The sequence below is a fragment of the Elephas maximus genome, chromosome 16, assembly GCF_024166365.1.
Source record: "Elephas maximus indicus isolate mEleMax1 chromosome 16, mEleMax1 primary haplotype, whole genome shotgun sequence".
NCBI lineage: Eukaryota > Metazoa > Chordata > Mammalia > Proboscidea > Elephantidae > Elephas > Elephas maximus.
Window position 1 is genome coordinate 81,980,996 of NC_064834.1, and position 23,732 is coordinate 82,004,727.

Genomic DNA, 23,732 nt, shown 5'->3' on the forward strand with positions numbered 1-23,732 from the left:
TGCTCACTACTGGTTAGTAAGTAAGCACAGGTAAGTGTGGCCCTAATACCTCGCAGCATGTTTTCTCCTTTTCAAAATGTGCAGTAGAGAGCTGGACATAACTAACACCATAATGACACTGTAAGTAACCTGTAAGTTTTTTTCTTGGCGTTTTGTACACTCTACACTAAAGGGGTGCAGGGCCTTCTCGGCTCTTTCAGCCTTGTTCTCCCTCCTCTTCCTTGTTCTCTTGGGAGATGGCCTTCAGCCTGCAAGATGGCAGTTAGGAAGGCTGCCTGGCACTTTTGGTCTGCAACTTTCTTTGTTGTTTCCTATCTTGGTCAAAGTAAACTTGGCAGGCCAGTTCCACTAGCCGAGAGAGTTTTGTATAAGGTTTTTGTTTGTTTGTTTTTTGCCTGTTACATACAGATTAAAGCCCAGCTGTTCAGCATGAAGACTTTCTTGTAGTTGTTTTGTGATGTATACTCATCTGACCATCTGTGGGCTACATGCTTGAAAACATTATGCAATCCTTGCAAGAATGATATATAAGCTCTGGTGTAGAAATTGCTTTCGGAACCCCATAAAGACAGCCTGTATTGCTGCTGGACTTCCCATTGATGACACCTCCTAATAACCTTCCCCTCTCTTTCTGACTGGGAGTACGTTTCATTGGCGTGACTGCTCTGGGGCAGGGACCCCAATCGGGTAACGTAAGCCTGTGCTTACCTTGCTTACCGGGTCATCTGCCCCTGTCAGGGATTGTAAATTTGAAGAGGCTTTGATTCTGTAGGAAGGTGCTGTGGGGTTGGGAGAGAGACGGATGCCAGCCTTGCCTGGAAGCAGAATCTTCAATGTGAAAAATGAGAAATTGTTCACTACAGATTAGTAAGTGAGCACAAATAAGCCTTTTGGTGCCTTGCTTATTGGATAATCCACACCTGGGGCAGAGTCCAGGGCAGGAACCCATATGGCCAGGTAGAATGGGTGCACCGCATGAGGCTACTCAGCCTTCATTCTGAGTACTACGATGATTTTCTTTCTCACTTTTTGTCCTCACTGAAAAGAGTAATTGCTTTTTCAGTCGCTTAGCTTTCTTTGAACGTCCTGGCATTCCCGCACACCCTGCGATAGTCTCAGAGTGCAGTTCTGCACCAGGTCCGATCCGCCACCTCAGGGATCTTCTGCTCTAATGGCTATCAACTATCTGTGGAGACATCCCTCCCATCAACTTCCATGTCTCCCTCAGCCCTTCTCTCCAGACAAGCTGCACAGAGCTCCTCTGGGACTCCCCTTTGTTGCCACCCTTGGCGTTTCCTTGTCCTTCTCCTGGGTTGTCTTCTTGTTTTGACAGAGAAACGTTCCGGTATCTTGCATCACAGGCTCAGTCTACCCTGGCTGGCCTGTCCCTTGTGTGCAGCTGGAATCCCACCTTCTCCTTTGCCGTGTCCTGAAGGTTCTTTTTGCTTTACTTGGGGTTGGAGTCCTTTCCCCATACCCCATGTCTGCCTCTTTTCTAGGCTACACCTTTGTTTTGGTGGAGAATATCCTTCACTCACTTCCCACTACAGTACATGGGAGGCCATTATTTTTGAGGCCTTGGATGTCTGAAAATTATTTTTATTCAGGACAGTCAGAGAAGAAGATGTGTCAACCAAAGCAAAGGTTGGAGTGGAAGGGGCCACGAGCCAAGGAATGCATCAACCTGGCAAAGCAAGGAGCTATTCTCTCCTAGAGCCGCCAGAAGAAACGCAGCCCTGTTGGCACCTTGATTTCAGCCCTATGAAACTCATTTTGGACTTCTGACCCTTCAAGCTGTAGAATAGTAAATTCATGTTGTTGCATGCCACTAAGTTTGTGGTAATTTGTTGCAGCAACAATAGGAGACTAAAACAAGATAACGTTATTTTTACCCTACTATTTTTTTTATATGTACTAGTAGAAAAACCACACTTATATGTGTTTGGCACAGTAATGCAAGTCAGTCAGACACTGGCCTCAACCCTCATCTCACAAAGTAAATTTGTTCAAGGAAGAGTTTGTTTTTTGAAAGGTTTTAGCTTGACACTGAAAATAAAAGCACTCAATACACTTTATGGTATCTTAGAAATATTTGTCCTCTGTGTAATTTAGGTTTCTTAAGAAGTAGCTTCATCCGTTGTGCTCTCTCTTCAATGGATGAACGTGCTGTTTATCAGAAATTATTGTAATATGATGAGCTTGTGATGCAGAAGTGGAACAACAAAGAAGAGTTGGGGAGATGGAAAGAGATACTCATTCCTTTGTTAAAGTTTATTGACCTCCCACCTTGACCGACAGGGCACTATGCTGACACAGGGCACAGACTCAGCCCTTAGAAGTCCATGTGGCTCTCTGCTGGCAGAATCGCCAAGAAGACACCCTGAAGGGGGTTCCCACCAGATCCCCCATAGAGCAACACTCTCATTGCACTGATGGGCTTGCAGGAAGAAAGGGGCATCTGTAAGGGGCAAAAGGTAAGTCATGCCTGAGAGGAGAAGGTGGCCCAGATAGAGTCCAGGTCGTATAAGGGCATCACAGGACGCCATAGCCCAATGGGGAGAATGCTTTTCAACCTCAGAAAGGAGAAGAGAGGGGCGCCGAACAAGCAACCAGGAAGGTGAAGAGGGACTGTGGTTTGGGGAGGGAAGGGCCTGTGATGCTCCCTGTAGGATCTACCCTCTGCCTCACTCAAGGCTGTGGCTTTGCTGGGATATACACCCTCCTCCCCCAAACCTTCAGAAGGTCCTGCCATACTCAGGAGCACTGCCTAAGTGTGCTGCATGAGGAACTTGTAAATGGCTGAGTTTCAAGAGGGGTCACCATGGAGTAAGAGATGGGGCTTTGGCAGAAGGCAGAGGGGACCATGGGGAAGTCAGCCTTCCCTCCATGTCTGACCAGAAGCCTGGGGCGGGGGTCACTGAATGCCCACAATTCATGGAATTGGCACAGAGTGGGTCTGAGAGGGTTGCTGAAGTTTTGTACCCAAATCTCATGGCCAGGAAGACCGAGGCCCACAGCTGGGTGAATCCAAGGTCTCTCTGGGTCAGAGACAAGTTCACCACTTAGGCTCAGCTGAAAAGTTCATTACAGATTCATCACGCTTTCCCTCTGAAGTGCCACAGAACAGCTACCCCACCCACAGCTTTCCATGGCAGTCCAAAGGCTGTGGCTTCTTTTGTCTCTGCACACAATTCAGTGTCTTCCCAACAGTCCAACTCTCTAGTTTGTACTTGCAGAGGAAATTACATGAGGAGATGGAGGTCATCTTTTCTTCACAGCCTTAACTTTCTTCAAGGGAGGATTATGTACTTCAAGCTGCCACATTTTTATAAGGACGGCCACAAAAGGCACAGCAAAGCAGAAAATGGAACCAGCTGTTCAGGGGCATTCTGAACATTTTCCAAAAAAAAAAAAATTAGGCCACTGAGAAATTTGTGGAACTTATCTAGAGATGCTTATTGTCCTTATATTCAACTTTCTATAAAGGAGATTTCAAGTTTTGTATGAATTTGGTTGTTTCTTTGCTTTTTTTTGATGGAGAACACTAATTATTGGGAAAGTATCAAACAGTACCTTACAGAAAAAAGTAATAAAATAGAGCAAAATATTTTATTTTCCTTCATTTGAAAAACATGTATTTTCTATGGGCATGATGGTATTTAAGTTCATGCTTAGAGGACCTCCCATGACTCCCTCTACAATTGCCACAATGATCACTTTAAAAAGTTTTAATGAAATTAACATTGTAATGGACCAAAAATGAAACAGAAACACGAAACACATGGAGGACTGAGACATTGGGCCTGTGGGGTTCTGTATCAGAAGCAGTAGAGGTGGCTGGGAACTCTGTCCCTGAGAAGCAATTGTCTTCTAAAATTGCTTCAAGGGCAGTTAAGAACAGCCACCGAGAGCATCGCTTAAAACCTGGGGCTGGTACAAGTCTCCCGCCTTTATGAAGGGAGGCTACGGGAAAAAAAACAAAATTGTTGTGACAGTTATCTGAAGATCATGAAGGGAGGGACGTGAGCCCAGCTCCTTGCTGGCTCTAAACCTGGATCTACGATATTCTCAGTGGCATGGCGAGGCAAGCTCAAGCATCCAATGTAAAACACATCCCTACCTCAGAGCCCCAAGAGGCTGGATGAAGGCACCTGCAAGACCGCAATACATGGGAGGATGAGTAGAAAGGGAAAACTGAATACAAACCCCTCACTTAAGATGAGCCTGCGAGCCTAAATCCCAAAACACATGCCTCTTAAGAAGAAAGATAAAAATATTGGCAACCAGGAGATGAACTCAGCCTAGATGAAACAGAAACAATAGAGCAGTCTGAAGATTAAAATAATAGAGCAGACTAAAATAAGTATGTTTAGGATTCTCATGGTGGATAAAAGAAGGGAAAAAGTCCACAAAGTTAAAAAGCAATTATTAAGCAAAAACTGGAAAAAACAAAATAAGAGCAAGTAGATATATATATGTATATATATATATATATTTAGATATAAAAAAGAGAAATGGAGATAAAAAATATGGCCATAAAAAAATTCAATAGGCTTCTGGACCCCCAACATTCTACTGGCAGGAGGTAGGCTGAGAAAACTACTCGGCTGCAAACATATGCTACTTGTGATGGTTAAAATTATGTGCCAACTTGTCTGGGCCATGATCCTCAGAGTTTATATGTGATCACTGTCATGATTGAATCTGCTGTGAGTAGCCAACCAGCTGAAAGGGAGTTTCCTTGGGGGTATAGCCTGCATCCAAATATAAGCAGATGTTCTGGCTTTTTTGCTCACTCTGGACCCTGTGGCTGTTTCCTGTTCATCTGAACTCCGGTTCTTAGGACTCGAGCTATTAGTTTATCTGCGGGTTTTGGGATTCATCGATCTTCACAGCCTGCGAGCAAGAACCCTGCTTTCAGAACTGTCAGTCTTGGATTCGACAGCTTCTGCAGCTATGTAAATCAAGAGAAGCCTCTATCCTGATCCATGGGCTTGGGATGTTCCAGCATCTACAAATCTCTTGAACCGTTTCTTTGCTATGCATCTCTCTCTATATATATATATTTATAAGCTTTACTAGTTTTGCTTCTCTAAAGAACCCAGGAGTTGTTCTAGAGAAACAAAATTATAAAGATAAGTTTTCTAAATTAATTCTCAAGTCTGGTTAGTCTTAAAGAGCTTCCAGCAGTAAAGAGGACACTGCTAATCCATGGCGTGAGGTGATGATACATATACACAAAATATCACCACCAGTATATCAGGTATTGATGAAAGGTGAGGCTCTGGGTAAACACATGTGTGATATCTTTCTATAGTTTTGTCAGAATGAGAAGTATAAGGAAGCTGGTTGGTTGGTACTACTTTTGCTAGACAAACTGGTCAAAGAAAGAGATGTGCTCAGGGCTTCAGAGTCAAAGCTCAAGTGCTGCATAAACGACCTCAAAGCTTCCACTTGTGCTTTGAAAAAAAGCCTTGTTTCTTGTAGTAACAGAGCTGAAACTGCTGAAAACCAAACCCAGAGTCTTATTGTAAGAGTGGCTGAATTACACCACCAGCTCAATTGCCAAACTCAAGAGGTGTCTGCAGTTAAAGTAAGGGAATTGATTGGGAAGAAATGGGATCCTGAAACTTGGGGTGGGGACATATGGACAGAGAATCAGGAAGCTGGGGACATTGAACCCCTAAATTCTGTTGAATCACTTCTGCCAGCAGAACCATTCCCATCTGAAGAGATTACTTCATGTCTGTCTGCTAAACCATTCTGCCCAGAAAAACCGTTAGCCCCTCCACTCCCATCCAATGGATTAGCCTTAGCCCAGCTGCCTCTAAAGAGCCCTTGCCTGAGTCATTGCCTAAGGCAGAAGCTTTACCAGAAAATGCTGAATGCTCTCAAAACAATTCCACTTTGCTAATTGGAAACCCTGTGGCATGGTGGTTAAGGGCTACAGCTGCTAACCCAAGGGTCGGCAGTTTGAATCCACCAGGTACTCCTTGGAAACTCTACAGGGCAGTTCTACTCTGTCCTATAGGGTCACTATGAGTTGGAATCAACTTGACGGCACTGGGTTTGGTTTTTTTGTTTTGGCTTCTAGAACTATAACTAGACTTACATCCCAGTGAGCCCCAAAAGGTGAAGTACAAAGTGTGACCCAGGAGGAGGTATGCTACACTCCAAAAGAATTGACTTTTCTAATATGTATAATCAGAAACCTGGGGAATATGTATGGGAACGGCTATTAAGGGTGTGTGATAATGGTGCAAGGAACGTAAAGATGGATCAGTCTGAGTTTATTGATATGGGTCCACTAAACACAGATTCCTTATTCAATGTTTCATTCAGCCTGAGAAGTTAGGAAAGGATCTAGTAATTTATTTTTGGGGGGTTGCTGAAGCATGGATTACGAGGTGGTCTACATGAAATCAAGTTGAAGTACCAGACCTGCCTTGGTATACTGTAGAAGAAGGTGTCCAAAGGCTTAGGGAAGTTGGCATGCTGGAGTGGATTTACCAGGTTAGACCCACAGAGCCACACTTGGAGTGCCTAGAGGACACATCTTTTACCACAACTCTGAGGAACAAATTTGTGAAGAGAGCCCCAGCATCCTTGAAGACTGCTGTGATTGCTATTTTATGTAAGTTAGATTTGACAGTGGGAACTGCCCTAACTGAATGAAGAGACCTAACTACAATGGGACTGATTGGACCTTATGGTAGTAGGGGCCAAGTGGCTGCACTCGATCAACAAAGACATGGTGGGCATGGTTACAGTAATGGACAGTGGAGTCAAAGCGGTAATCAGAACAGTCTGACTGGTATGGACTTAGACGGTGTTGGCTACTTAGTCAGGGTGTTCCTAGGAGTGAAATAGATAGAAAATCTACTAAATATTTACTTAATCTGTACAAACGGATGAGTTCTAGGTCATGTGAACAGCAGTCTAACTCAAATTGCCAGAATAGAGGATCAGAGGCCCTCAATCAATTCCCAGATTTGAGCAAGTTTGAAGACCCACAGCCCCTTGAATGAAGGGGAGGCCGGGTCCCCTTGAGGAAGGATTCCAATAAACTGCCAAAAATTTTTACTGTTAGTCTTTCTCCCAGCCTTCTCCCTTTTACGAGAGTGACTGTTCACTGGGGAGAAGGAAATAATCAGACTTTTCAGGGATTACTGGATACTGGCTCTGAACTGACACTGATTCCAGGAGATCCAAAATGTCACTGTGGCCCACCAGCCAGAGTTAGGGGCATGTGGAGGTCAGGTTATTAATGGAGTCTTGCCTCACATCCTTCTCACAGCAGGTCCAGTGGGTCCCCAAACCCATCGTATAGTGGTTTCCCCAGTTCTAGAATGCATAATCAGCAACTGGCAGGACCCCCACATTGGATCTCTGACAAATACAGTAAGGGCTACTATGGTAGGAAAAGCCAAGTGGAGGCTATTAGAACTACCCTTACTTATGAAAACAGTAAACCAAAAGCAATACTGCATCCCTGGAGGGACTGCAAAGATTACTGCTACCATCAAGGACTTGAAGGATGCAAGGGTGGTGATTCCAACCACATCCTCACTCAACTCACCAATTTGACCTGTGCAGAAAATAGATGGATCTTGGAGAATGACGGTAGATTATCGAAAACTTAACCAGGTGGTGGCTTCAATTGCAGCTGCTGTTCCAGATGTAGTTTCATTGCTTGAGAAATTAATCCATCTCCTGGTACCTGGTGTGCAGCTATTGATCTGGCTAATGCCTTTTTCTTCATATCTCTTTTAAAGGACCATCAGAAGCAGTTTGCCTTCAGCTGGCAAGGCCAGCAATACCCTTTCACTTGCCTACCTCAGGGCTACATCAACTATCCAGCCCTATGTCATAATTTAGTTCTCAGGGAGCTTGATCAATTTTCCCTCCCACAAGACGTCACACTGGTCCATCACACTGATGACATTATGCTTACTGGACCTAGTAAGGAAGAAGTGTCAATGACTCTGGACTTATTGGTAAAACATTTGTGTTCTAGGAGGGCGGGAAATTAATCACACAAAAATTAAGGCGTCTTCCACCTCAGTGAAATTTCTGGAGGTCCAGTGGTGTGGAGAATGTCAAGATATTCCTTCTAAAGTGAAGGCTAAGTTATTGCATCTGGCTGCTCCACAACTAAAAAGAGGCACAACACCTAGTGGGTCTCTTTGGATTTTGGAGGCAACATATTCCTCATTTGGGTGTGCTACTCTGGCTTATTTAACAAGTGACTCGAAAAACTGCTAGTTTGGAGTGGGGCCCAGAATAAGAGAAGGCTCTGCAACAGATTCAGGCTGCTGTGCAAACCACTCTGCCACTTGGGCTATATGATCCGGCTGATCAGACGGTGGTTGAAGTGTCAGTGGCAGATGGAGATGCTGTTTGGAGCCTTTGGCAGGCCCCTATTGGTGAATCACAGCTCAGACCCTTAGGATTTTGGAGCAAAGCAATGCCATCCTCTGCAGGTAACTACTCTTCTTTTGAGAAACAGCTTTTGACTCGTTGCTGGGCCTTAGTAGAGACTGAACGCTTAACCATGGGACACCAAGTCACCATGCAACTTGAGCTGCCCATCATGAACTGGGTGTTGTCTGACCCACAGAGTCATAAAGTTGGATGTGCACAGCATCACTCCATCATTAAGTGGAAGTGGTATATACGAGATCGGGCCTGAGCAGGACCTGAAGGCACAAGTAAGTTGCATGAGAAAATGGCCCAAAAGCTTATGGTCTCTACTCCTGTCCATTACCTTCCATCTCCCAGTCTGCATCTATGGCCTCATGGGGAGTTCCTTATGATCAGTTGACTGAGGAAGAGAAAACTTGTGCCTGGTTTACAGATGGTTCTGCACCATATGCAGGCGCCACTTGAAAGTGGACAGTAACAGCACTACAGCCCCTTTCTGGGACCTCCCTGAAGGACAGTGGTGAAAGGAAATCTTTTCAATGGGCAGAGCTTTGAGCAGTGCACCTGGTTGTTCACTTTGCTTATAAGAGAAATGGCCAGATGTGCAACTATACACTGATTCATGGGCAGTGGCCAATGGTTTGCCTGGATATTCAGGGACATGAAAGGAATATGATTGGAAAATTGGAGACAAGGATTTATGGGGAAGAGATACGTGGATAAAGCGCTCTGAATGGTGCAAGGAAGTGAAGATATTCATGCCTCATGTGAATGCTCACCAAAGGGTGACCTCAGCAGAGGATGATTTTAACAATCAATTGGATAGAATGACATTCTGTGGAAACCAGTCATCCTCTTTCCCCAGTTACTCCTGTCATTGCTCAATGGGCTCATGAACAAAGTGGTCATGGTGGCAGGGATGGAGGTTGTGCAAAGGCCCAGCACCACAGGCTTCCACTCACCAAAGCTGACTTGGCTACAGCCACTGCTGAGTGCCCAGGATTAGGCCAGCAGTAGAGACCAATACTGAGTCCCCGATAGCCAGCAATTTGGTGGCAAGTTGATTACACTGGACCACTTCCATCATGGAAAGGACAGCATTTTTGTCTTTACTGGAATAGACACTCACTCTGAATACAGATTTGCCTTCCCTGCATGCAATGCTTCTGCCAAAACTACCACCTGTGGACTTACAGAAAGCCTTATCCACCATCATGGTATCCCACACAACATTGCCTTGGATCAAGAGGCTCACTTCACAGCAAGTGAAGTGTGGCAGTGGGCCCATGCTGATGGAATTCACTGGTCTTACCATGTTCCCCACCATCCTGAAGAAGCTGGCTTGATATAACTATGGAATGGCCTTCTAAAGACACAATTATGGTGCCAGCTAGGTGGCAATACCTTGCAGGGTTGGGCAATGTTCTCTAGGAGGCTGTATATGCTCTAAACCAGCATTCAATATATGGTGCTGTTTTTTCCATAGCCAGGATTCATGGGTCCAGGAATCAATGGGTAGAAATGGGAGTGGCACCACTCACTATTACCTCTAGTGACCCACTTGCAAGATTTTTGCTTCCTGTCCCCACGACCTTATGCTCTGCAGGTCTAGAGGTCCTATTTCCAAAGGGAAGAATGCTCCCACCTAGAGACACATCACTGATTCCATTGAACTGTAAGTGAAGAATGGCCACTTTGGGCTCCTTATGCCTCTGGATCAATAGGCAAAGAAGGGAGTTACCATACTGGTTGGGGTGATCCATTCTGATTACCAAGAGGAAATCAGACGTGTATTACCTAATGGAGGTAAAGAAGAGTATGTCTGGAACGCAGGAGCTCCCTTAGGGCCTCTCTGAGCACTACCATGCCCTGTGATTAAAGTCAATAGAACACTACAGCAACCCAATTCCCACATTACTACTAACGACCCAGGCCCTTCAGGAATGAAAGTTTGGGCTGCCCCACCAGGCACAGAGCTACACCCAGCTGAGGTGCTTGCTGAGGGCAAAGGGAATACGGAATAGGTGGTGGAAGAAGGTAGTTTTAAATGCCAGTTATGGCCACCTGACTAGTTGCAGAAAGGAGGACTGTAATTGTTCTGAGTATTTCTGCTTTGTATGTGTGCATCGAATATTTTTGTTTTCTTCACTTATGAAATATAAGATGTAAATAGGGCTAGTGCATTTTCCGTTGTACGCGTGTTAGTTGTATCATATTAGGCACAAGTATGACTTTATAATTGTCTTTATTCAGAGGTTATGTATGGTTTAAGGAGATGTGTACATACGCCAAGTTGACAAGGGGTGTACGGTGATGGTTAAGATTGTGTGTCAACTTGGCTGGGCCATGATTCTCAGTGTTTATATGGGATCACTCCCATGATTGAATCTGCTGTGAGTAGCCAATCAATTGAAAGGGATTTTCCTTGGGGTTGTAGCCTGCATCCTAATATAAGCAGACATTCCGGCTTTTTTGCTCTCTGGATCCTGTGGCCGTCTCCTCTTCATCTGACCTCTGGTTCTTGGGACTTAAGCTATTAGGTTATCTGCAGATTTTGGGATTCATTGATTTTCACAGCCTGAGAGCAAGAACCCTGCTTTCCGACCTGCTGATCTCGGGTTCGACAGCCCCTGCGCAGCTACGTAAATCAAGAGAAACCCTCTATCCTGATCCACGGACTTGGGACGTTCCAGATCTACAAACCTCGTGAGCCGTTTCCTTGATATAAATCTCTCTCTATATATATTTATCCACTTTACTGGTTTTGCTGCTCCAGAAAACCCAGCCTAAGATGCTACCTTTCAAGAAAAAGGAAAGATGCCTCAGAGGGTGGAACCAGAGGCCAGAAAATAGAGCCAAGAGCCATGGAGAATTATTCCAAGGTTTTGCAATCTAAAAGAACTTTACAACAAATGCCTGGCTAGATTTCAGTGATTCTTTTGTGCTTCCCAGTTTCCCTCTTTTTGAATATAAATATCTATAGCAATAATAGTATACCTGTCCCATCAATGTACGTCACTTGGAAATTGCTTTGAATCTCTCACCTGCCCTTCTATTTAGCCTGCCCTTCTCTTCTTCCTTCCAAATCTTATGCAAGTGCTTCACAGTGGCAAACTCCAACCAGACAGGAATCATTCAGAAAAGTATTCAGAGAAATCATTTCTGACTTCTTTGAAATGCAGATGAGACATTCAAAGGAAGTGCTGGTGTTGCTGAGTTGACCAGAGAGAATCCTGCCACGTGTAAGATTTGTTCACTGGGTCCCCTATGCCAGCTACACTCTGATCTGAATTTTCTAACCATTACCTCTTCTTGCTTTGTGGACATTTTCTTCTGATCTATTTTTCCAATTCACTAATCCTTTCTTCAGTTCTGGGTTATTTGTTAGTAAAACCAATCCAATGAGTTTTAAATTTCACTCATTGTATTTTTCAGTTCTAAAATTTCCATTTCATTCCTTTTTATAGTTTCCAGTATCATTCTTGCCTTTACACCCATGAACATGTTAAGCGTTATTGTTTTAAAGTGCATGGCTGATCACTATTTTAATTTGGACTTCCCATAAGTCAGTTTCTGTTGTTTGTTGTTTCTCTTGGTTTTTGGTGATGTGTCCATGTTGCTTTGTGTGTGACATAACATTATACATAAAAAAAAAAAAAAAAAAAACTTTGGAAATAATTTGAGATCTTAGATGGTATTTTCTTCCCCCAGAAAGGATCGATAACTCCTGGCAGGAAGTCAAGCACACTAACACTCTAGATCACTTTAATGCAATCAGGATTTGATGTCACTGCTGACCTTTAGTCCCTGCAAAGTTTAACCTCGCTTCACCCTTACTGCTAAAGTACAGCATTTTGGAGTCCCAACCCAGAGTGTGGGAATTTGCCCCTCCCCCTTGGTGGTCTCAGGCTAACAATTTTATCCCTTTGGTCATCAATCTGTTGAGAGCTTTGCTCAGTAGGTGAGCCTTCCAATGCCTCTTGCAGATAGGAGACGCCCATTCAGGAGGGGTGACCCCAGCATCCAAGCTCACCTTTCTGGAATTCCTCATCTTTGACCCTAGCCTCCTTATTCTTCACTCCTGTGTTAGCTACAGTGCCTTTGATTTTTGTTTGCCCAGGTTTTCTCGTTTCAGTGAAATGGTTGGCCTGAATGACCTGGATTGCCATTACAGGAGAAGTCCAGAATTACCTTTTTAAAACAAGGTGGATCTTGTTTTTAACACTGTGTAAAACTCTTCGGTGGCTCCTGTAGTTGATACCTTTGGTTGCCTCCTCAACAACCATTCACCCTCTTTCCTCGTTTCTAACAGAACCCCAATTTTTGTTCAAGTATTGTGGTGGCTTTATAATATACCAACTTGGCTAGGCTGAGCTATGTTGCCCGAAACCCCTTTCCTTGTATGTTTCCAGTTAGTGTGGGCCAGTGATGTTGCAGCTCATGCACGTTGTTGTCTAGCTGCTGACTCACCTCACTGGCATGAGATGGCAGCTGGGACGGCAGGTGCACCACCTTCCCCTCTTTCAGCTTCTCCAACTCCTGGGCTAGGTGGTATGTTGTTCTGTGATGAATAGTGCCAAGTTCTGCAGGACATCCACATTGCTAAAGTTGAGTCCTTCCTTGTGGGTTCCAGGTTGTGCTGGTTCTCGTTTGTCCTTGCTTCCTCCAACTTTACATCCAACTTCCGTTTCTGATTGCCTGCCCTGTGCACCTGAGGCTCCAGCCACAGCCTTCAGAGACTGTTTAGCCAGCTCCCGCAATTGCAGAAGGTCAAGACTCTGTAATAATTCCCTTATGAAAAGAATCCCCTAGTCGTTCTACTTCTCTGAATCCTGACTGATACAAGTATCCACAATCTTGTACCTGTGGGCTTGAGGGAGGTAGGCTCAGCCCAGGAGGGTGAGTCATGATTGGTCTAAGCAGATTATGGTGTTCTCATTTCCCTTGCCGAATTTGCTGGGGGTCCTCTGGGAAAGATGTTCCTTGCTGATAAAAGGAGGCAGTCAGGGAGAAACAGGTTCTCTTCTACTGGATAAAGGGTGTCCACATGATAACTGCAACTGGGACACCAATCCTGGGCTGAAAGAGGAGCCAGGTCCACTTGCTGAGGATGGAAAGGTTTAAAAAATGTTAAGAACCCTTGATGATGTTTTTAGACACTGAATCAGTCAACCTGGATCTGCCCCTAACTCCCGACTCCTGGTTATGTGAAGAACTCAGGGTGTCAAAGTCTCCAGACCCTAAAAATGGGCCTGCAATGCCGGTGCTCCTGACCTCTTCCATCTCAGAACCTTCTCGCTAGGCTCCTGCCTGCTTGCTGCAATCTAGTCCACATGCCTTCTGTGTCTCGCAGGTACTCCAGGCACACTCTCTCGCTGAGTCATCAACTGCCTGGCAGAAGGGGTCACAGGTCGGTGGCCAACGCTGCCCGGCCCCGGGCTGGACGTGGAAGACGCCGCTGAGCGCAGGCGCACGACGGCATTGCGTGCAGGCCCCTGCGTGCTCCGTTCGGCGGTGCGTCTCCATGGCAACCGCTTGGGGCCCCGCGGCCTGCTTTGTTGGCGGCTGCGTTGTCTGTTCCAGACCTGGGGCGCCACTGCTCTAGCGGGGCCGGGGCGCCGCAGGTAAGGTGGAGACGCCGGGATGGGGAAGAAGGCGCCAGGACGGGGGCTGGGGGGCGCTGTGATGGGGATCAAGGGGCGCCGGGGCGGAGATGGGGACGCCGGGACGGGAATCGGGGATGCTGCTGAAGGGAGACTGAGCCCCCGGGCCTCTTGGCTCCCCTGTGCCGGGTCCGGTAACTCCAGGGCCCCAGTCGCTGTCCCTCGTCAGGCCTGGAACGCAGGCCCCGAGCGTCTAGTCCAAAGCAGCCTGGCTGGGATGGGAAACTGAGGCAGGGCACGCTGGGGACCCTGGCGTCAGCTCCCTCAACCGCGTGGGGCCCGCACTGCCTGGCTCGTTTTAAGACCCGAACAGGTTTCACTTTTGAGTTAAGACATTTTCCCTGCTGAGAGAGTATAGAAAGTTGGAGCCCCATCCCAGCTCCAACTTCCGAGATTTACAGAAAAGGAGCCTCGAAAAGACCCAGAGGTCTCTGTAAAATGCAGATGGCCTCAGTCGAACCCTGTTTCCAAATCATACAGACCTAGGTTCCAATGTTGCCTCTGGCCCTCGCCCCCATTAATTGTGTGATTTGGGGGCAGTCTGTTAACTAAACTGAGTTTCCTTATCTCCGAAGACATCAGTCATTGGGTTAGCCAGTGGGCTGTGTTAACTGAAGGAGTGCATTTCAGTAAGTAAGCGTTCACATGTTGATTATTATTTCTGGATAAACCGGAAGTTAGGACTTGAAGTGTGCCTGAATGAGATTTTGGTGAGCAACAGTTCTTGAACTTTGTGTTGAGCAGAAGTATTACTGAACAACTAAAATTCAGAATTCCAATTTAACAATTTTTTTTTTAGCACCTAACAGCTAGTCAGACCCCGTGCTTGTCATCAAGTCAAAATGGTAAACAAAGCAGGTGGTGTTCTTGGACCCCTGGCCTCAAGGAGCTCAGAGGGTACTGTGAGTGGCCCAGAACCACAGCGGAAATAAGAAACTGTGCAAACTCAGGGACCCCCTCCATACTTTTTATGAAAGTGATACCATTGGTTTATAGACTTTAAAACGTTCCAATCTGTTTTCATTCTTAAAGTCACCCTATTTTGCATTTTTCAGTTCAGATTTATGATACCATTAATTGCAGAATTGGGTTGGTAAGCACGTTCAGTCACTGCATAGCAGAGCTGTTGCATTCTAGCTCTGTACTGTATGAGCACACTTAGTTGTTACTTTGCCACTCCTTCCCCTGTCCCAGGTGACTGCAGGCCAGGGAGAATGAGCATGAGTCTCTGCAGCACCCCTATCTCGTGGTGGACAGATGGAGAGGAGCTGCACTTACCAAGTTCCCCACAGGGCTGCCGATGACCTAGAGGAAGGTACTGGTAGAGTAAGGACCGAGTCTGCCTTCTCCTCCAGGGATGTGCATGGGAGCACAGCTGAGACGGTCGACTTCTCTTCCTTGCCGGTGTTAGACTTGAGTCAAAGTGGCCTCCACCACGTAGGAGAGGTCCTCAAAGTGCCCAACCTGAAAGTAAGTCAGCTGCTCCTCAGGAGCATAAGTTACACACTCAACCCTAGACCTTTTATGTGCAGGCTTCTCTTTAGGAGAGAGAAGTTCTGGAAACTCTCCTAGGAAGGAGAAAAATGGTTTTAAAAGCTTTGGGACTAGCTTTGGTGTCAGGGTAGGAGAAGTGTGGCGTGCACAGGGCTGGAGCCTGAGTTATTGGGCTGAAAGAGAAGCAGCCTGTCTGCAGGACACCACCTTCTGCTCCAAGTCTGCGCCTGCAGCCGGTGCTTCTCTCCTGGGCCTCAGCCCACTGCTCACACTCTGCATGGTGAAGCCTCATCTTTGTAACTGAGCATATGTGATTCAGTTGCTAGCCGTTCTTAAGGAGATCTTTTTTGGATATATCATGTGTTGAATTGAGTATTCCATGTTGGTTGACAAAACACTCTCTGATTTTCGTTTCTTTCCTCCCAAAGCAATTGCATCTTCAGAGAAATCTCCTCTGTGTGCTTCCTAAAGACTTCTTTCAGCTACTGCCGAACCTGACGTGGCTAGATCTTCGGTTTAATAGAATTAAAGCTCTTCCCTCAGGGATTGGATTGCACAAGTAAGCTTTATGTTGAAAGTCCCAGATTTTTTTTTGAAAAATCATGATTTATTTAAAATGTACAGAATATGTGTTTTTCTGCTGTCTCTACTTGTCATTGAATTTTGACTTCAGCGTAGAAACATTTAATAGTATTTTCAAAGCCAGCTAAGAGGTGCAGTGGCTAAATGTACCACATGCAGATCCTTCGGACATAACTTAGGAGATTAAATGCCACCACGAATGCCAGTAGCTAGGGCACATTTGTCGGGCAGTCCTCATTGGCTCTGGACCAGCTGGTTCCCCTCTGTATTGAACACTCGCACAGCCTCCTGTGAAGCGGCCTGGAGGATGGAGATGCACCTGGTACAGGTGAGTCCAGAAGCTTTACTCCCAAGAACCTGAGTGTGTCTTGTTTCCTGGTAAATCAAGAGAACTTCGTCCCATCGGGAGAAATCTGAACCCCCAGGCAAGTAGCATGTGATCCCTGTCTGCGCTTCTGCTGCTCCAATCCCAGACATTTCCTAGCTCCCCCCATACTAAAAAAAAACCATACTAGAACATACTAATTCCTGGTCACTGACATGCACCGCACCCTTCCTCCCATCACATGGTCCTCCCCAGCAGCCATGGGACTATCACCCCTGTTCTCTCTGAGAACCACACACACCGTGGAGCTGTCACCCCTGACCTTTCCTACGTGGGCCACAGCCTTCCCTTCCAGAGACGGACACACCCACTACTGCTTCTGATAACATTTCAGACCCTTTCTTAAGGTGTGTGAAGCTTAATGCCAGGTGATCGTGTTGGCTGGAAACACAGCAATGGCACAAGTGCTGCTCAGGCTCAGTCTGCCCTACCCCCGGATGAGGGCACAGCCTCCAGGGAGAACGCTACTTTCCTTTCTCCTAGAGCTGTGCGGAATTGTGAGGCAACAGAGGAGTAAAGCATTTGGGAGCCACTGTGGGGACACAGTAACTTATTCTTCTTCGGAAGGGCACCATCCTGTTCCCACTCCTCCACCTTGTCCACCTTCTCACCTGCTCATACCTAGGGTACCGACTCTAAGAGCTGCCTTCCTGCCCTCCACAGCCCCCTTGCTTCTCTGTGGGCTCAGAAACCTCCGATGCCTGGCGCATACTTGATCAAGGGCAGCTTTGTTAGATTCGTAAAAGCATCACCAAGATAAAGAATTCATCACAAATGTTCACTCAGCCAGCGTTGTTGAGCACCTGCTGTGTGCTGGCACTGACCCAGCCTGGGCACATGGAAGCCAAGTTCTTACATTCAGGGAGCTTTACTTCAGTGGGGACATAGAGACAGATGACAAACAAATGCCCAGTGTGTGATGGGTACCAAGAACAGTGGCAGGTTGAGGGCAGGGCAACGCTCCTCAAATAGGGAGGCTGGGGAAGGCCCCTCTCACGAGGTGACCTTTGATCCAGGGCTCAAATGGAAGGAAGGAGTCGTTGGGGGAGCACTGTTCCCGGCAGAGGAAAAGCCTGCACAGAAGCCCAGAGGTGGGAGTGGGCTGGGTAGGTGTGGGGGCTACGAGGAAGCCAATGTGACTGATTGGAGCAAGGTTTAGGGGGTGGTAAGAGACCTCCAGATGGTGGACAGAGCTTGTAGGCCAGGGATGCAACTTTGGATTTTATTTTGAACGAGATGGGAAGTCACAGGGTTTTGTATGGCATGTAATGGAATCACTGTAAGGAGGAGACTATCATGGCAAGGGTAGGGGACCAGCTAGGAGGCCACTGCAGTGGACAGAGGAACGGAGGAGACTGGGAGTGACAGGATGGTGGGGTTCTCAAGCTGGTGGGTGGATGTGGGGCCTGAGAGGAAGAGAGGTGTCCAAGTGTGGCTCCCCAATTCTTAAGCACATATTGTGTCCTCGGAGCCATGGTGGCCACCTTAAAACATCAGGGCAGCTATTGGCAATGTTGGGTATGTAGTGCAGGTTGCTTGCTGTGAGTTTTACCCCTGGTGTACAGGTGTGACAACTTGGAGAGCAGGGTTCTCGGGCTCCTACCAGGTGCCACGGGCATCTGCTGAGCCCTGACCAGCCAGCTAGTGGTGGGATAGGAGGCTAAGCCACCCTGTCCTGGGACTGCTGTGTCCCTTAACAGCTTGACCGGAGTGGTCTTGTGGGTCTTCTGAACTTGAGGCCCGGGGAGAAGGCCCGGAGAAGGCACAGTTCTTCACAAGTTGTGTGCTTAGAATAATGGAGTGTTTTTTGTCCATAAATTGTTTTACCTTAGCACCCAGTTCTGGAAAGTAACTGCTACTCAAAGGGTAAAGGTAAACTAAGGCACAATCCCTAAGTACTATGCGTGTTCCTAAAATAAGCACAGTTCTCAAATTTGGTAATTCTCTGACTTTGCCAGTCAAAGCCAGCTGCTTAATGAGCTTTAAGATATAGTTGTGCATGTGATTTATAACCCGATATATCATTAAATTAGATCGGCATGTGGAGGAGCTGAAACATATTAATTAGGAATTTTAAGTAATTATGGGCTTGTTAAACACCTTAAACTTTTCAAAAAGCATAATTTAAACAATGACAATATTAATATTCTCCCCTTCTCAATGTCTGGGATGTGTAAGCTTGCTAGCAGAGAGAGAACATGAAAAAAAACGTTGCTTCATATGCCTCCCTTGACAAGCAAATCCAATTCGATATATAAATTTGTATGTTCAGCTGAAACTCAGCAAAATGAAATGATCAGTGAGTAAACTTAGATTTACTGATAATTTTTAAGGGGTTAACGTTTATAAGTTTATCATTTAAACTGTACCCAAGAATATCTTACTGTATATAAATATAAAAGACAGGCAAAAAATCCCGTATATGCATTTATGTTAACTGTTGGTGAACATGCCTTCCTCCTTCCTTCCTTCTCGCCCTCTTTCTCTCCGATATATTTTGTGCTAAATTTTATATAAGAAATTAAAATAAGCAAAATGTATAGCCCGTCTTTAAGGACTTTACATTCTTAATTGAGATGTGAAGATATTCTTATACATACACGCACACACAGCCTATAAGATAGTGCCTAGAATTGTGTTACCAGTGTCCAGAGGGAGGAGTTGGTTACAGGTGGGCACTACTCAGTGAGGAGTTGAGAGGAGAATGGGGTGGAGATGAGCTGGAGTGCTCATAAGTGGCTCTACAGAGAGGGTGGAACTTGAGCTAACCCTTAAGAAATGAATGAAAAATAGGAGAATCCATAAAAACAAAAAAGCCAACAAAAATATAGTACTAGAGTCTTCTGATGAACGTACTGCGGAACATTAGTTCCTGGGATGTTAATAGCTGTTAAATGAGAGACAGGCTCTGTGGTCACATTCAGGCAGGAAATGCCACCTTCAGCAGTGCTCTCTGACTTTGAGGCTTTCGGGGTCCTTCCTGTGTGGATTATTAACCAATAAGCAGGCCACGATATTCCAGGCAGCAGGAGTCTCCCAGAGGTTTTCAACCACAGAAAACCTTCTTCACGGAGCATCTATAAAAACTGGACTTCCTCCCACCACATCCTCAGGAAACACTGGTACCTGCTGGGGTACACTAGCCTAGTTCAGGGGTGCTCAGCCAGGGGCAGTTTTGACCCCAAGAGGCTTTTGGCAATATCTGGAGACAGTCGTGGTTGTCACAGCTGGGGAGGTACTACTCACATCTAGTGAATGGAGACTAGGGGTGCTCCTACAAAAAAACCAAACCCAGTGCCGTCAAGTCGATTCTGACTCATAGCGACCCTATAGGACAGAGTAGAACTGCCCCATAAAGTTTCCAAGGAGCGCCTGGCAGATTTGAACTGCTGACTCTTTGGTTAACAGCCATAGCACTTAACCACTATGCCACCAGAGGATGTGTTGGGAGGAAGTCCAGTTTTTATAGATGCTCTGGTGTTGCTAAGCATCTTAAAATTCCCAAGACCACTCCTCCCCCTGCCCACAACTTTTTATTTTCTGGTCCCAAAAGTCAATAGTGCCGAGGTTGGGAAAGCCTGGCTTAGATCATCCAATTTAGGATCATATTTGCAAATGGCAATGGACAGTATATGTGTGTCTATATCTAGAAATATATAAATATATATATCTATGTTAAGATAAATAAGTGTATCTCTGTTAAAGCTGCCTCTTTAAAGAGAAGAAAAATGAAGACATTTCATGGTATATTTTAAGAGTTGTCATTTAATTTTCTGCTTTCAAAATTACATTTTTGTTTTGTTTTAAAGGCATTTGAAAACTTTGCTTTTAGAAAGAAATCCTATCAAAATGTTACCTGTTGAGCTGGGTAAGTATTACAACAAAAAAATAAAAGATGGTTTTTAAATGCTATCATTTGAAGTTACTGGAACCTGCAATGGAAATAATCAGCCATGACACAGAAGTGTAGTCTAAGCGACATTTAAAAATCACTTCTAATTCTGTTCTTCTAGGATTCTAAGATAATACAGCTCTCAAGAGTTGCTAATATTTTATTACAATGTGTACTAAACATGTAGGGGTATGACATAATAAGTGGTCACTGAGAATCAGAATCGACTTAATGGCATTGGGTTTAAGGAAGAATATAGATGAAGATCTTTGTACCCATAACACAGCTTAAGAAAAATTAACAATGTAGGCCTTGTATGAACACAGGAATTGTATTCCTGGAATAAATCCCACTTGGTCATAATGTGTAATTATTTTTTGTATGTTTCTGGATTTAGTTTGCTAGTTTTTTGTCTCTTTTTCAGCTTACATAATCTCTATTGATCTATCTTCAAAATTGTTAATTATTTCTTCTGCCAGTCCAAATCTACTGTTGAGCCCCTCTGGTAAATTTGTTATTTCAGTTTTTATACTTTCTAATTCCAGAATCTCCATTTGTTCTTTTTTTAATAATTTTTTATAGTGGCTACTCTTATTGATACTCTACTTGATATGACATTGTCATCATTCTTTGCTTATTTAATCGTGGTTTCCTTTAGTTCTTTGAACATATTTATAATGGCTATTTTGAAGCTTTTCCTGTTAAATCTAATATCTGGTCTCTCTCACAGGCAGTTCCCATTGCCTGCTTTTTTCCTCTGGTGTAGGGGCCGTACTTTCCTGCTTCTTTGCATGCCTCGTGATTTTTTGTTGGAACCTGGACATTTGTTGGACCTCAGGGCACTGATCTCACCCTTTCCCCCCCGGGTTTTGTTGTTATTGTTTATTTCTTAGCATCTGGTTGGATTATTTTAGTGAAATCCCCCCTCTCCCCCAGCATTAAGCCTCTGGTGTTGCTGCTTAGTGAGACACATCTTTAGATATGCCCGTGGTCACCTGGGATGACAGTGGTACTGGTAGGGCTCTCTTTCTCTCATTCCCTGACCACACACTCAGAAGGTAAACTCCACTAATTGTCAGCTGATTGCTCAGTTGTTTTCAACAATGCCCTGGGGCATAAATTGCTCTGCAGACTAATTCAAATTGTTATTCCTTTGATGGCATAGTTTCTCAGGTCCCTGTTTGACATTTTTTCTGGCCCCAGGAGGGTGCCTCCCAGGGATCTTATTTACTGGTTCTCTCCTGCAAACTAGCTGGCCTACAGTCTAGGCTGTATCTTCATTAAATCCACACATCTCCCAGTTGCCTTTCCCCACAATCCCTGTTGTTGACAGTACCCTGTAATCAAGTGTCTGAGCTCATCTGTATCCATGAGAGTGACAATTAGGATCAGCACAAAGCTGGTTTCTATGAGGTGTAAGTCAAACATACCTGCACTCTCCAACTTTTTCACCATTTCTGACACCAGCCATACCCACCACGGCACCCTGTACTTTTCTTCTGCTTTCGATAATTCATCGCAGTGGTCACACATAACTCACAGACCATACTCACAATTAGGAAGTTTGTTAGGGAAGTAACTCGCTACAACTCAGGATCAGGACCAACTTTGCCAACCAGGACAGCTTCCAACCAGAACAGCTCTCAGCTCCTTCTTGGCTGTGCCCTCTGAGGACCCTTCCTGGCTGGGCCCCTCTAGGCCTGCTTGGGCAAGTATTTCAGCTCTTTTAACTACACCAAGTGCCCACAGGCACCCCATTCCACTAGCAAGCCTCCTGCCCAAAGATGCTCAGCTCTCTTTCTCCAGGGGCTGGCAAGCCCACTGCAGCTGCCTCTCTTCATGGACTGGCAAGCCCACCACAACCATCTGCCAGCCTTGTAGTCCCTGACACTCGTACTGCTGTCGCTGTTTCTCTGCTTCTGGGCTTTTCTGTGCTTGCCACCATTTCTCTCTGTCTTGCACCATCTTCAGTGTTACAGCTCTCTCTTCTGGATCTAAGATTCTCAGCACAGGGACCCTGAGTCACACTTTGCTCCAGACTCTTCTTGATGGTATTGAGATCCCCCTTGAGCCTCTGTGGAATTGGCCCTTATAAAAGCCTAGCAGGATGACAAAACTGATCAAGCCCCTAGCTTAACATGAGTCAGTCAATTCTACTGGGTGGATTTTCAAGCCACCATTTGCCTAGCACACCGACCCAGCCCTGAAAGGGTCATAAAATAGATGAATCATAAGGCAGATTGTGGCCCAACCAATCATTTTTGGCAGAAGTATAAACCCAAGGCCAAAAAGGCCATATATAAAGAGAAACCCATTGCACTGCACACTCTTAAGGTTGAACCTCTCCATGCTCTGTTGCAAATGAAGTCAGTTCTTATGGGAAGCAATGAGGAGCCATTCTTATCAAGAAACCCTCCCAACACCTAAGTTTCCAGATACCAGTCAAGTGCCAATGTTGCAAGCAGGACTTTGTGCAGATAGCAGTTGCAGGCCTGCTCTCTTCTTTCCTTCACATATCATAAGAACTTTTTACTAGTATGTTTCCATTGTCACCCTCCTGGCATTTACATTGGAGCCCTGGTCGCGCGGTGGTTGAGAGCTACTACGGTGAGCTATGGCTGCTAACCAAAATGTTGGCAGTTCAAATCCACCAGCCACTCCTTGGAAACCCTATGGAGCAGTTCTGCTCTGTCCTGTAGGGTCACTGTGAGTCAGAATCAACTCGATGGCAATTTTTTTTGGCATTTATGTTATTGTGTATTTTATTTGTAAATATAAACCAAAAAAAACCCAAACCCAGTGCCGTTGAGTTGATTCCGACTCATATAAAAATGATTCTGACTCATATAAACCCTACCAAAACCAAACTAGTTATTGAGTTGATTCTCCTTCATGGCAACCCCATGTGTGTCAGAGTGGAACTGTGCTCCTAATGGTTTTCAGTGGCTGATTTTTGGGAAGTAGATCACCAGGCCTTCCTTCCAAGGCACCTCTGGGTGGACCTGAATCTCCAACTTTTAGTTAGCAGCTGAGCTCATTAACTGTTTACAGCACCTAGGGACTTCAAAATCCTGCAATGCATTGGTATTATTTTTGCTTTAAATAGTGAATTATATTTTAAAGAGATTTGTAAAATAATAAAATAGTCATTTATGTTCACCCACACATTTGCTGTTTCTGGTGTTCTTCTCTGCTCTATGTGGATCCATATTTCCATTTAGTATCATTTCCTTTTGCTAACAGACTTTAACATTTCTTTTAGTGCAAATCTGGGGTGAATTCTTGCAGCTTT

At 45.3% G+C, this 23,732-nt stretch overlaps 1 protein-coding gene across 8 annotated transcripts in view; it reads left to right on the plus strand.

Annotated features, from left to right (window-relative positions):
* Positions 1-13,515: 13,515 nt before the first annotated feature.
* LRRC27 (leucine rich repeat containing 27) overlaps positions 13,516-23,732 on the plus strand; it is a 37,509-nt gene continuing 27,292 nt past the window's right edge. For 2 of the 8 annotated variants that reach the window (XM_049854767.1, XM_049854768.1), the window contains exons 1-4: positions 13,516-14,048; positions 15,282-15,557; positions 16,010-16,140; positions 20,358-20,416. In XM_049854767.1, coding sequence (XP_049710724.1) covers positions 15,345-15,557; positions 16,010-16,140; positions 20,358-20,416 — 403 coding nt within the window. In that variant the 5' untranslated portion in view covers positions 13,516-14,048; positions 15,282-15,344. Of the gene's footprint in view, positions 14,049-15,281; positions 15,558-16,009; positions 16,141-16,447; positions 16,589-20,357; positions 20,417-23,732 lie in introns of all 8 variants that reach the window. The other 6 variants (XM_049854765.1, XM_049854766.1, XM_049854770.1 and 3 more) reach the window with 6 other exon arrangements.